This window comes from Chelonia mydas, chromosome 2, assembly GCF_015237465.2.
Source record: "Chelonia mydas isolate rCheMyd1 chromosome 2, rCheMyd1.pri.v2, whole genome shotgun sequence".
Lineage (NCBI taxonomy): Eukaryota > Metazoa > Chordata > Testudines > Cheloniidae > Chelonia > Chelonia mydas.
In genome coordinates this window covers 186020396-186034826 of record NC_057850.1, presented here as the reverse complement: position 1 = coordinate 186034826, position 14431 = coordinate 186020396, and the positions used below count along the sequence as shown (strand labels likewise).

At 46.0% G+C, this 14431-nt stretch overlaps 1 protein-coding gene across 1 annotated transcript in view; it reads left to right on the top strand.

The window, feature by feature from the left end:
* The first annotated feature begins 336 nt into the window (after positions 1-336).
* The window catches only part of LOC119565474 (collagen alpha-6(VI) chain-like), a 38400-nt gene continuing 24305 nt past the window's right edge, over positions 337-14431 (top strand). Inside the window, exon 1 of the mRNA XM_037891556.1 lies at positions 337-421. Within this exon, the coding sequence (XP_037747484.1) occupies positions 337-421 (85 nt within the window). The remainder of the gene's footprint in view (positions 422-14431) is intronic.

Sequence of the window (14431 nt, the reverse complement as noted above, 5' to 3'; positions counted from 1 at the left end):
GTGCCCTGATTAGCCTGCCTGTCTTAATTGATTTTAGCAGCTTCTTGATTGGCTGCAGGTGTTCTAATCAGCCTGTCTGCCTTAACTGTTTCCAGAAAGTTCCTGATTGTTCTGGAATCTTCCCTGTTATCTTACCCAGGGAAAAGGGACCTACTTAACCTGGGGCTAATATATCTGCCTTCTATCACTCTCCTGTAGCCATCTGGCCTGACCCTGTCACAATGGTCAGAGCATCAGTTTAACAATTTATCATACTTCTGATTTTGAAGCAAGAGAAGAATTGGAGCTGTGTGCTCATTATTATTGTTAGCAGTAGTCTTGTCCTTGTATCATGCTATGAGCAGGGAAAAGGTGAGTATAGTGGAAAGTGAGAAGTTACGCGCAATTCAATCGGTGGCTCAAGAGCTCTTTGAAACCACAGGTGAGTAGAGGACCAGCAGTGAGGTGCTCAAGGAGTAATTTCTTTTCTGCACAATACCATCTTGCTTTCAGTTCTTTTTTTTAATACAATAGTCAAATAAATAAAGTGACTACTGATCAGATCTGGCCCAGTTGTATCTTGAGAGTCAGTCAACTCAAACTGCCACAGGACGCTGCCAGAATTGACACACAAGGTCGAAACTTGGTTGTTGATGAGACCTCCTGAGACAATGATCGAAAGTTGACCTTTTATGTGATAAACATGATCCCATAAACGTCATATGATTTCAGTAAAGGGTGTGTTAATGTGTTAATACCTCACATAACCCTGCAAAGACTTTTCCTCTAAATTTTTTGCACATCAGTTAGAATTAGGGAAAAACTGGATTCTATCCAAGGCTCTAACACACCCAATGTGGTGGTGGGTGAATCACTTGAACCAGAATTCTCAAGGGTGGACATTAATGATGTGTTCCTCTCTTTCTGGGCACTGAGCTAGAAACACGTAAAGCCTGATTTTTCAGAGGTGCTAAGCATCTGTCCCTCCCATTGTCTTACACTGGAAAATTATAGTTTGTGACTTGCCCAACATTGCACATGAAGTCTGTAGCGGAGCCAGAGACAGGTTTTCCTGAGTCCCAGTTCAATGCCTTAACACTACCATTCTTTTTCTTGTAGCCCTCTCACTCACTTGCACACATACCTTACAATTTCTGCACTGAGTGATGCAGGGTCCAACAGCTTATATTGGCTTAAAAGGAGGTGTGTGTGGGGGGGGCATGACTTGGACCTGTTCTGGGCACCACCAAAAATTATATAAACCTGCCACCCCTGGTCATAGTGACATAGATGGGGCTACTTGCCTGAGCTAAGTAAGCAGGCTGTGACCCCTTATATCACTTATTACATAGTGTTCTAAAAATTAACTTTCATTTTAGTTATTCTGTGGTAGTTTCTGAAGAAATAGTTCTTTTTGGCCTCATTTGCTGGAAAGGAGAAATGTCAGTGGGGATTTCATAGCTTTAGCATTCTGACTTTTTATATTTCTCTAAAAATAACATATGATTTCTGTATCCTGTTATGAATTTCTTAGGAAATTGTGTAAACTTGTAAAGAGAAGGGCTGGAATCCAATTACACAAAGGTAATGAAGAAAGTCTTAGGAAACAAAAACAACGAGGAGTCCTTGTGGCACCTTAGAGACTAACACATTTATTTGGGCATAAGCTTTCGTGGGCTAAAACCCACTTCATCAGATGCATGGAGTGGAAAATACAGTGGAGAGGTATAAATACACAGCATATGAAAAGATGGGAGTTGCCTTACTAAGTTGGGGGTCAGTGCTAATGAGCCAATTCAATTAAGGTGGAAGTGGGCTATTCTCAACAGTTGACAAGGGGTGGAAATCACTTTTGTACTGCTAATGAGGCCAAAGTAATCAAGGTGGCCCATTTCAAACAGTTAACAAGAAGGTGTGAGTATCAGCAGGGGAAATTAGTTTTTGTAGTTAAAACAGTAGTTTTAACAAATGCATGCAGAAAAAACCAAGCAATAACTGCAGCATTTGGTTTTAGAGTAAATCAGGAGATAAGTAGTTGAGTGATATGTGGAAAGGTTCTACCTTAAATATATCTAAATCCAGGTTTATGCTATATCAGTGTTGGCCTAAAATAAAATAGACTGTAGGAATAATAATAGTATCCCCAAGTTTTTATGTAGCACTTAAGGAAGTATGCTTGAAGTTCTAAAGTATGACCCCTTTTCCCCTTTCCACCCCTATTACAATTAAAAACTAGTTTGTGTTATTCTGAATTTTTGGAAGCAATAATGTTTCCAGATTTTTTGGCCAGCAATTTCTCTATCCACTACCTTCAGATCTTTATGTAAATATGTACGACCACCATATACCACCATTCTCTCAGCACCAAACTGCTCCTCACCCAACCCTAATTATCCTCTTCAATTGTTACTGACAGGTGACACTCGCAGAACAAATTCAGACCTGCTTTACTCTCACTCTGTATCATAAGCCTTTTGTGTATCCATAACAGAAACCTTTGTCTTTCTTGTCTACTGTTTCTACAAATAGGAGCTATTTTGTTATGTTGTTAAACAGGCTAAAAATGTCATCTCTAAATGTAGTGGGCCATATTTATCCAGGACATAACTGAAGCACATGGAGGTATGTCTGGATGAATTTGGCCCACTATATTTTGGTTCTGCCTTGTATTTGTAATACACAGCTTGTAAGGCGATTAGATAACAAATGTGTCTAGGACAGAGATTATCAAACCAAATTGAGACTGAGCATGACACTGTATCAGGTGTAGTGTGTTTACCTGTGAAAACATTCAAGGGTCTGTTTCCCCACTAGCAATGAATTATTCCATCCTACTCATGCTATCCCTTGCTATGGCCTCTGCTGCAGCTGTTATAGAAACCTAGTTACAGAATAAGCCTCTGTTTTGCTTTGAATATTTGTCTGTGTGGATCCTACTGGAGATGCACATAGAATCATAGAATCATAGAATATCAGGGTTGGAAGGGACCTCAGGAGGTCATCTAGTCCAACCCCCTGCTCAAAGCAGGACCAATCCCCAATCAAATCATCCCAGCCAAGGCTTTGTCAAGCCTGACCTTAAAAACTTCCAAGGAAGGAGATTCTACCACCTCCCTAGGTAACGCATTCCAGTGTTTCACCACCCTCCTAGTGAAAAAGTTTTTCCCAATATCCAACCTAAACCTCCCCCACTGCAACTTGAGACCATTACTCCTTGTCCTGTCCTCTTCTACCACTGAGAATACTCTAGAACCATCCTCTCTGGAACCACCTCTCAGGTAGTTGAAAGCAGCTATCAAATCCCCCCTCATTCTTCTCTTCTGCAGACTAAACAATCCCAGTTCCCTCAGCCTCTCCTCATAAGTCATGTGTTCCAGACCCCTAATCATTTTTGTTGCCCTTCGCTGGACTCTCTCCAATTTATCCACATCCTTCTTGTAGTGCGGGGCCCAAAACTGGACACAGTACTCCAGATGAGGCCTCACCAATGTCGAATAGAGGGGAACGATCACGTCCCTCGATCTGCTCGCTATGCCCCTACTTATACATCCCAAAATGCCATTGGCCTTCTTGGCAACAAGGGCACACAGCTGACTCATATCCAGCTTCTCGTCCACTGTAACCCCTAGGTCCTTTTCCGCAGAACTGCTGCCTAGCCATTCGGTCCCTAGTCTGTAGCTGTGCATTGGGTTCTTCCGTCCTAAGTGCAGGACCCTGCACTTATCCTTATTGAACCACATCAGGTTTCTTTTGGCCCAATCCTCCAATTTGTCTAGGTCCCTCTGTATCCTATCCCTGCCCTCCAGCGTATCTACCACTCCTCCCAGTTTAGTATCATCTGCAAATTTGCTGAGAGTGCAATCCACACCATCCTCCAGATCATTTATGAAGATATTGAACAAAACTGGCCCCAGGACCGACCCCTGGGGCACTCTACTTGACACCGGCTGCCAACTAGACATGGAGCCATTGATCACTACCCGTTGAGCCCGACAATCTAGCCAACTTTCTACCCACCTTGTAGTGCATTCATCCAGCCCATACTTCTTTAACTTGCTGACAAGAATACTGTGGGAGACCGTGTCAAAAGCTTTGCTAAAGTCAAGAAACAATACATCCACTGCTTTCCCTTCATCCATAGAATCAGTAATCTCATCATAGAAGGCTATTAGATTAGTCAGGCATGACCTACCCTTGTTGAATCCATGCTGACTGTTCCTGATCACTTTCCTCTCGTGTAAGTGCTTCAGGATTGATTCCTTGAGGACCTGCTCCATGATTTTTCCGGGGACTGAGGTGAGGCTGACTGGCCTGTAGTTCCCAGGATCCTCCTTTTTCCCTTTTTTAAAGATTGGCACTACATTAGCCTTTTTCCAGTCATCCGGGACTTCCCCCGTTCACCACGAGTTTTCAAAGATAATGGCCAATGGCTCTGCAATCACATCCGCCAATTCCTTTAGCACTCTCGGATGCAACTCGTCCGGCCCCATGGACTTGTGCACGTCCAGCTTTTCTAAATAGTCCCTAACCACCTCTTTCTCCACAGAGGGCTGGCCATCTACTCCCCATGTCGTGATGCCCAGCGCAGCAGTCTGGGAGCTGTCCTTGTTAGTGAAGACAGAGGCAAAAAAAGCATTGAGCACATTAGCTTTTTCCACATCCTCTGTCACTAGGTTGCCTCCCTCATTCAGTAAGGGGCCCACACTTTCCTTGGCTTTCTTCTTGTTGCCAACATACCTGAAGAAACCCTTCTTGTTCCTCTTGACATCTCTTGCTCGCTGCAGCTCCAGGTGCGATTTGGCCCTCCTGATTTCATTCCTACATGCCCGAGCAATATTTTTATACTCTTCCCTGGTCATATGTCCAACCTTCCAGTTCGTGTAAGCTTCTTTTTTATGTTTAAGATCCGCTAGGATTTCACCGTTAAGCCAAGCTGGTCGCCTGCCATATTTACTATTCTTTCGACTCATCGGGATGGTTTGTCCCTGTAACCTCAACAGGGATTCCTTGAAATACAGCCAGCTCTCCTGGACTCCTTTCCCCTTCATGTTAGTCCCCCAGGGGATCCTACCCATCCGCTCCCTGAGGGAGTCGAAGTCTGCTTTCCTGAAGTCCAGGGTCCGTATCCTGCTGCTTACCTTTCTTCCCTGCGTCAGGATCCTGAACTCAACCAACTCATGGTCACTGCCTCCCAGATTCCCGTCCACTTTTGCTTCCCCCACTAATTCTTCCCTGTTTGTGAGCAGCAGGTCAAGAAAAGCTCCCCCCCTAGTTGGCTCATCTAGCACTTGCACCAGGAAATTGTCCCCTACGCTTTCCAAAAACTTCCTGGATTGTCTATGCACCGCTGTATTGCTCTCCCAGCAAATATCAGGAAAATTAAAGTCACCCATGAGAACCAGGGCGTGCGATCTAGTAGCTTCTGCGAGTTGCCGGAAGAAAGCCTCATCCACCTCATCCCCCTGGTCCGGTGGTCTATAGCAGACTCCCACCACTACATGACCCTTGTTCCTCACACTTCTAAACTTAATCCATAGACACTCAGGTTTTTCTGCAGTTTCATACCGGAGCTCTGAGCAGTCATACTGCTCCCTTACATACAGTGCTACTCCACCACCTTTTCTGCCCTGCCTGTCCTTCCTGAACAGTTTATAACCATCCATTACAGTACTCCAGTCATGTGAGTTATCCCACCAAGTCTCTGTTATTCCAATCACGTCATAATTCCTTGACATCACCAGGACCTCCAGTTCTCCCTGCTTGTTTCCAAGGCTTTGTGCATTTGTATATAAGCACTTGAGATAACCTGCTGATCGCCCCTCCTTCTCAGTATGAGGCAGGAGCCCGCCCCTCACAGACGTTCCTGCCTGTGTTTCCTCCCGGTATCCCGCTTTCCCACTTACCTCAGGGCTTTGGTCTCCTTCCCCCGGTGAACCTAGTTTAAAGCCCTCCTCACTAGGTTAGCCAGCCTGCTCGCAAAGATGCTCTTCCCTCTCTTCGTAAGATGGAGCCCGTCTCTGCCCAGCACTCCTCCTTCATGGAACACCATTCCATGGTCAAAGAATCCAAAGCCTTCTCTCCGACACCACCTGCGTAGCCATTCGTTGACTTCCACGATCCGACGGTCCCTGCCCCGTCCTTTTCCTTCCACGGGGAGGATGGACGAGAACACCACTTGCGCCTCAAACTCCTTTATCCTTCTTCCCAGAGCCACGTAGTCCGCAGTGATCCGCTCAAGGTCATTCTTGGCAGTATCATTGGTGCCCACATGGAGAAGCAGGAAGGGGTAGCGATCCGAGGGCTTGATGAGTCTCGGCAGTCTCTCCGTCACATCACGAATCTTAGCCCCTGGCAAGCAGCAGACTTCTCAGTTTTCCTGGTCAGGGCGGCAGATAGATGACTCAGTCCCCCGGAGGAGAGAGTCCCCAACCACCACCACCCGCCTCCTTCTCTTGGGAGTGGTGGTCGTGGAACCCCCCATCTCAGGACAGTGCATCTCATGCCTTCCAACCAGCGGAGTCTCCGTCTGCTCCCTTCCCTCAAACGTATCATCTGGTCCACTCTCCGCATTAGTACCTGTGGAGAGAACATGAAAGCGGTTAGTTACCTGTGTCTGCGTTGCTGAAACTCGGACATCCCCCCTTCTTCTTCTGGAGGTCACATGTTGCCAAGCTTCTTCACTGGCCTCTTGGCTCCGTTGTGCAACCTGCTCTAAATTTTTAGAGCTTTGTGCCCGTAGAAGCATATCCTGACTTTTGTCCAGAAAATCCTCAGTTTCTCGTATGCAACGCAGGGTCGTTATCTGTTGCTCCAGACCTTCAATCTTCTCTTCCAATATGGAGACCAGCTTGCACTTTGTACAGACAAAGTCGCTTCTGTCCTGTGGAAGAAAGACAAACATGGCACATCCAGTGCAGGTCACAATAGGTGAACCCCCCCCCTTCCATATCACCTTCCTACTATGAGCTTCCTCGGAGAAGTTGGCAAGATGTAAGCATCACTGGGCTCACTCCAGGCAAACTCCCAGGCAAACTCCTGCTGTGTGCTGCTCTGCTGTCCCCCGCTGCTCAGCTGGTTCGCCGCCGCTCAGCTGGTTCACGAAGCTCATGTGCCACATCTGTGCAAAATTAGTCTTTGGAATAGCCATATCTATTAAGGCCACTCATGTGGCCTGTGCCACCTCATGTTCCTGCGTGAAGGCATAAAGAGCGGAGCAGCCACAACCCTCCTTCCGTTCTCTCTTACCCCCTGTGGCTGTGAGAGAGAATCCAGCAGTGTCTGACCTGCAGTTTCTTGAAGAATTTATTCTCCTCTAAAAAGATCTTTGATCCAGTTGGACTTAATAAAGATACTGACTAATTCAACAAATCCCCTATATAGTGGAGTCTGGTGCTTCATGCCAACTGCCATGTCTAATGGTGGACTCTAAACCATCCAGATTTAAACCTTGTCCATCTTGTGGCAGACTCACCCCCCGCAGTTGGGCACAGCAGGCAGAAGAGACAGCTGAATGAGAGTTGCATTGCAGATGAATGCTCAGTTTCTTGCTGCTTTTCCTCCAGGAACTGTAAGTCCAGAGACTCATCTCAAGCTGCATAAGACCAGTCTGTGAGGGTCACCTAAGTCCTGGAGGAACTGGCAGCTGCCAAACTGGAGAGACCCCTCAAGCAGGCATCCCACACGTGGGTCCAGCCACGAGAAGTCAAAAAGGGCACGGAAGACACTGATAGTGGCAGCCCCAGTATCCATAGCCTTGGCACTGGCAACCTCAGCTTTGACCCCAAAGATGACAGACCTGGTGCTGAAGACAGAGCACAAGCAAAAACTTGCAGGCACAGATGTTTGAACCCACAAGGGTCCCATGATATATACTGGCTGAAAACGTCTGTATCTCCACACCAAGACCGCAGCTGGCACCAGCTCCCTCAGCACTGAGGTTGTGCTACCCTAGAGAATCACCATTGAAGAAATATACTCTTCTTTGCCCTCACCGAGACACTTGTCACCAACATCAAGCCAAGATTCATCCACCTTTGGTCAGGAGGGAACATCACTGGAGGCTTCCTGTTCAGGATCTCATCACAGGCAAGGCTCAAGTGACAGTGGGCTGGCCAATACCCATACTACATGTCACTGTTGGCCCTCTTGGCCATACTGGGGACCACCATCACACATGCCTCATGGAAGAGGAAGAAATCTCACTCCTCTAGCAGCATTGCTAGCCAGGCCTTCCATGGCAGACCCAGGATCGGGTCTCTGCAAATAGATTGAGGCAACACTGGAGGAACCTCAGCAACCTCCTTGTCAGCTGACAGTCTTAATCTTCATCAGATGATGCAGTGGCACTGGCACCTGATAACTTAAGTGTTCCAAGACCTTTTGACCCAGCTCACTGAGACCATGGACATTGGTGAACCAGGAGAAGTCCCATGAGCTCGTCAATATCCTGAGGTCATCAACCCCAGATAGGGCTGCCCAAACAGGCAATCTAAGACTCCATCAAAAAGGGTATACTCAAGCCAGTTAAGGGACTTTGGCAAACCACAGCCACTCTTCCTCATCCTCAGCTCTCATCCAAGAGATTTGGAAAAAAAGGCCCTGTTTGCAAAAATATAATTTTTTTCATATGGGAGAGAGTGACTGCCTTTCTACCAAAACTCCCACAGGATAGTAGAGAGGAACTGAGAGATGTCATAAAGAGGGCCAATGGTCAGAAAAACTCCTTTTACAGGTGGCCATGGATGCACTGGATGTGGTTGCCATGTGGCTGGCCACAGCCATCATCATGAGACAGGCCTTCTGGCTTCAAGCGCTGGAATCCCTAGAAAAGAGCAACACGCTATAGAGGACCTGCCGTTGGGAGAGCTGGAGCTCTTCAGCAGCCAAACAGATGAAGTGCTCCTCTCTCAAAGATTCTAAGGTCACACTGCAATCACGAAGGATTTACACACCATGGCCCTACCCATACAAATACCAGCCCCAACAGAAGAAGAGAGCTCCCTTCTAGCACCAGATTCAACAACTGGAGCACTCTCTCAGAAGAAAACCCAGTACTCCAGGAAGCGACAATCTTCCTCCTCTGTTGCAAAAATGGCACCCTCTCAGAGGCAGCAGGTTTGATGGGAATGTTCGGAGCCACACCAGAGCAAACCCAGGGCTTCCCAACATCTTTTGGAAGCTGCCTTGCACTCTTTCATTGGGCTTGGTCTACAATCACAACCAACAAATGGGCACTGTACATACCCCAAGGCTACCCCAATCCATTTCTGCTCCTTTCCCCTTATCCAGCTTCTCCCTTTCCCATTCCTCTTCACGGACCCTTCTTACAAGAGTTACTGCCAACATAAGTAGCCTCATTGCTTTATCTAGGAGCCATAGAAAATTACTGGAGGAGTACAAAATAAACTCACTAGCAAATCGTTTGCTGTGGAGATAGAAAAGCTGCTGTGGTCAGAAACTTAAAAGCCTGGAAGTGATTGTACTCTAAGTGTTAAATTGAGAACTTCTGCCTGTGCAGGGGAGTCAGGGAACACTGTTTCCTTCAACATCGTAGCTTATGGGAAGCTTATCATCCCCCAGTTCCTATTCCTGAAGTTGATACTTCATTGGCTGCCCTAGCAAAAGCTGCTGCATATAAATGAGCAATGTGTGAGAGGGCACTTTCATATCAGGAAAAGAAAGCTCAGTATCAGGTAACAAAAAGCAGAACTACTGGTGCAATGGGTCACTTGTCACCGTAAGTCCATAGCTCTTGAGCCTTCAAAGGCTATTTTATATCGGTTCTTCTATTGTGCTCATTGCTATAGTATCTAAGTGCCTTCCAGTAGTGAATAGCACAACTTGACTAACATCTGTGCCATGTTGTTTGTTTTCTCATTCTCTCCTCAGGGGTAGAAGTGTGTGCAGGGAGTGTCTTGTTTTGGTAGGGTTTGGTTTGTTTGTTTTAACATACATGTTGCTGTGTGTTTGTTAGAGAAGGCAAGGGCAAAGATAAGGGTCTTGTGCTTGGAGCAGAAGTGGTGAGATCTGTGAGGTCCTTAGTCCCTGTGAGAGTTCATTCTACTGTCTCAGACCAGCCACTGAGAAAGTTCTGTCTCCTACACGGATGAGCTTTACCCAGAATCCACTTTAGATAACTAAAGTGTAAGAGAGGTAGTTTTGCAGAATGAAAGTTAAATTTTGTCCTGTTTTGTCTGTGTAGTACACATTGGTTTGAAATTTGGTGGTTTAGCTTTATCTGCATAAAAACTAAGAAAACATGGGAAAGTACATAAAACATGCACAAACAAGGTAGATGAACAAAATGTCATCCAAAAACCCCTCAAGTCTGTTTAGCCTTATCTATAAAGCAAATTGAGCATTTGTGTTGAGTTGTGCAATTCTTAGAATTAATATAAACTTCGAGATATTTTCTCTAGTTCAAGTAATTGTGGGTGGTCTGAGCTATTGGACTAATGGTGGTCACCATTAAACTCATGAATTCCCATTCCAATCAGTGTATTTGCATGGGTGTAAATGAGGACAGAATTTGGCCTTGGAAAGTAAAGATATATGACATATGTAAAACCTGTTGCCAAGTGAGGTTTAGGATTCTGTTGTATTAATGGCATCAGAGAGCATCAATTTTGAAAATTACACAGCTCCACTCAGGTGTTTGATTTACTTTGGAAGCCTAAATAGACTTTTATTTAAATATTTTCTTAGGTGCTGTTTGTCTGAACTTCAGAAGTGAGTGCCTTTGATAGCTTCACCCCTCCATGCAGAAGGGAAGATAGGGAAGGTAGGAGTGTCTCCGAGTTGCTATACAAGAGGAACCACCTGTATTCTGAAGTGGCCCCAGTGCCCTCTACCATTTACCTCCCATACATAAAGAGAGATCATTGACTTCAGCAGGCTGTGGATTAGGTTCCTATAGCAGTTCGGAGATCCTCATACAGCCTGCCCACCTCCAGTATTACCAATTCTAGCTATTTTTTGAGAGTCTCTCAATATTTGGGTTGGCTAGTGGTTCTGATGAATTTCTGATTTACAGAATTGCCAGCCTTCATGGGTCAAAAGTCATGAGTCAAGCTCCAGAAATCGTGAGGTTCTTTTTTAACTGTGTGTGTTGGCTTTCTAATACTGGAACAGTGGGAGTGAACTTTTCTCCACAATCATGAGGGCTAGAAACTCAGCTTTATTTTTTAAAGTGAGATTCTCGTGCAATCATTTGATCACTTGATTAAAGCAGCTGGGACTTTAAGTCAAACAATAAATATTGTGAGACACACATTAATACAGCATTGCCAACTCTTGTGATTTCACCATCAGTAATATGATTTTTGGCTGTTTCTGGAGCCAGTCTCAATCTGATAGGAGAAGGAGCAGCTCTCATGGAGTTTCCAGCTGGCTCAGGGGCAAAATCCCCTCTGATTGGCTGCCCTCCCCCAATCGGGGCTAGCACAGGAGTCTGGCAGAGCTGTCTTCCCTACCCTGGAGAGTAGATAGGAGATTTTGGGGGAGGGAAGCAGAAGAGGGAGCAGCTGATGATATTCTCATTGGGGTGGCCTGGGAGGAGGAGGGAACTGCTGGAGGTGCCCACCCTCCCCCCAGGATTGGGAAGCAGAGAAGGGGACTCTGCAGCAGCTGGGGGGACCCTGCAGCAGCAGCACCCTTCTGCCTTGGAGAGAGACACGATGAACCACCAGAGGTACACTGGGCGGGGCAAGGGGCAGATGTGGAGTTGGGGACCTAAAGTTGATGTAGGGGTTGCGGGGAGTATAATTAGTTGAAGGATGGACAGATGTGGGGCAGGGAACAGAGAAAAAAAATTCATTGAGAACATTGGTTTTGGGGGAAGAAACTAGAATCTCCACATCATCAGGCAGCAGCCAAAGCTTCGCATCAGAGGCCAAAATCACCTTATGTGCTACATTTGGGAGAGTTGGGATCACTAACTGTCACACACAGTGATTCGCAAGTCAAAAGACAGACCAAACAACACAACTTAACCTTTAAAAGAAGTCATGATTTTGGGCCTTGTTTAGAGTTGCCAACCCTCCAAGACTGTCCTGGAGTCTCCCAGAATTAAAGATTAATCATGTGATGAAACCTCCAGAAATATAGCCAGCCAAAATTGGCAACCCTAGCCTTGTTGGAAATAATTTTCCTAATAATTTTATTAAGATTTACCATGACGTCAGATTCCACACACGCATTCTTTTGTTAGTCAAAGGCCACATGGTGTTGGTTTCATCCAAAATATCAGCTTTAGTATTTACACCCTGATTTTCTATATCCATAGCAACAATACAGTTATAAGCACTGGCCAATATACTTACAACAGGATCAGGAGGTACCTTCCCATCATGGCATGACTCTAGAGCAGGTAAGAAAAGGCCTGACAAAGAATGGCTAGGATACCTTCCATTTAACACACTATAACAAGTGATGTCACTGCTGGTTATTGGACCTTGTTTAAAGTCGGCGGAATCACTTTAGGGCTGCACTCTGCTCTCTTCAAGGTTTGTTTGTTTTTCTTATCTCACTTTTGCCATATTTTCCCCTAACTACTAAGCTAAGCATTTCTCTATAATAAATTAAACAAACAAACATATAACCACTTATTTACTGCACTTGGTACCCAATTAACCATGTTTTCTTTATTTGTATTACTTCAGCTCAAACCTTAAATAAGCTAATGCTGTGTTTCCAAAGAGTCACTATATGTTTAACACAAATAACCCTCCTTTCTCTTGATTTTCTTTTTGCTCACATACTTTGGGCCTATTGCTCATGCTAATATCCAAACTCAATTTAAAAACATCGTTCACTCAGGCCTAACATGGGTCTATATTCCTACAGGCCCAGCTGATGCTATTTTGTAGTCTAATTCCTGACTTTTTGATCTTTTGGGGTTAGCAATACTGATAACATCATTCAAGTTAGCAACAGTGGATTTCTTCCTTCAGACCAGTGACATTTTGTCCTAACTCAAAATGGCCACCAACTCCAATTGCTATCAGTGGGACTGACTGCCCTCAGCATGGTGGCTGCCACTTCCCTACAGCCTTTACACATCAAAGCAACGCTGCCCCCATTAAAGATGGCCACCATCTCTGATTGTTTCCAAGGGGATTGAAGCCAGGTTTCCCTCAGGGAAGTCATGGTGACTCCTTAGTCACCATGTGGGGACCAGGCAGGGGACAAGAGAACATGAAGGATCTGGGTGAGTGGGTGAGTGTTAGGAAACTGTACAGGAAACTGAGGAGTCTGAGGGAGCAAGAGTAAGGCTAAGGAGATGCAGGAATATGTGGAGACTGAGGGAGTGCAGAGGAATGTAGAGAGCAGGCAGCAGATTGAAAGTGGGTTCAAGGCAGTGGGGAGGCAGGAGGCAGATTGTGGGGGACCCAGCAGAGGCAGCATGGGGTCAGACTAAGAGGTGCAGAGGTATGTGGGGACAGGAGGAGCCTGAAGTGGGTGCAGGAGAAAAGTGGCATGGTGGAGAAGGAGAATATGATGGGTAGGAGACTGAGAGGGGGAAGAGAAGGAATTAGTAGGTGTAGGGTGTAGGTGGTGGACAGGAGACTGGGGGATACATGAAAGGGGAGCGTGAGTGATGTGGCTGGCTATCCTGTCTAGTTAAGGAGCGAGACTGGCCTCCCAGCTGTATCGTATTTCATTGTAGTTTTCGCCATGGGGCATTTAAGGCTCATGGTTGTGCTGTTACATGCAGGCTAATGGTGCTCTTCAGTCTGTAGCAGCTGGGGCTGGTACAGCAGTCAGCAGAAGCCAGTGAGAGAACAAGAGGAGACACCACCAAGCAGCACACGTACTTGGATGTGTGCGTGTGTGGTGAAATCACCACAAAGAGGACACAGATACATGCTGGCAGCACCTCTTCTCCTTGGGCGTGTGAGAGGAGCCGCTGCGAGCCATTATCTGCTGCCAACCTGTAGCCGGAGGAACAGCAGAGCTGGGGAGCACTCTGGAGCTGCCCTCCACAACCACTGTCACTGCCTGAGGCAAGCCCACAGGCTGAGAGGAGGAGTGAGGAAGCCTGAAGAGGAACTGAGCTACCACTGCCTTTACTGTTGCTCCTGCTCCCTGAAGAATTTGCAGATAGTTTCCTGGCTCTTTTGGGGTCGGATATGGAGAGCAAAAGTACGGGAGTGGGGGAGAACAGGAGGCAACAACAGGCAGCAAGGGGAACAAAGGGGAAAATGGGACTGGGGAGAGGAGGTGGGAGGGCAAAGGATACTGTTTGAGAGAAGGACATGGGTAGTGCAAAGGGGCTCTTTGGTTGTGAATTGTGCCGTAACTGATGGATTACAATGATTCTTAAGTATAAAACCTGTTTTGGGGGGGGATGTATTTTCACTGTTTGAGTCCAAATAAGCCAGTTTTGCAATTTAGTTCAGCAATGAGAAAAGATCCCTAAAATCAGGTTTTATGACTAAAAGCCATTATAATC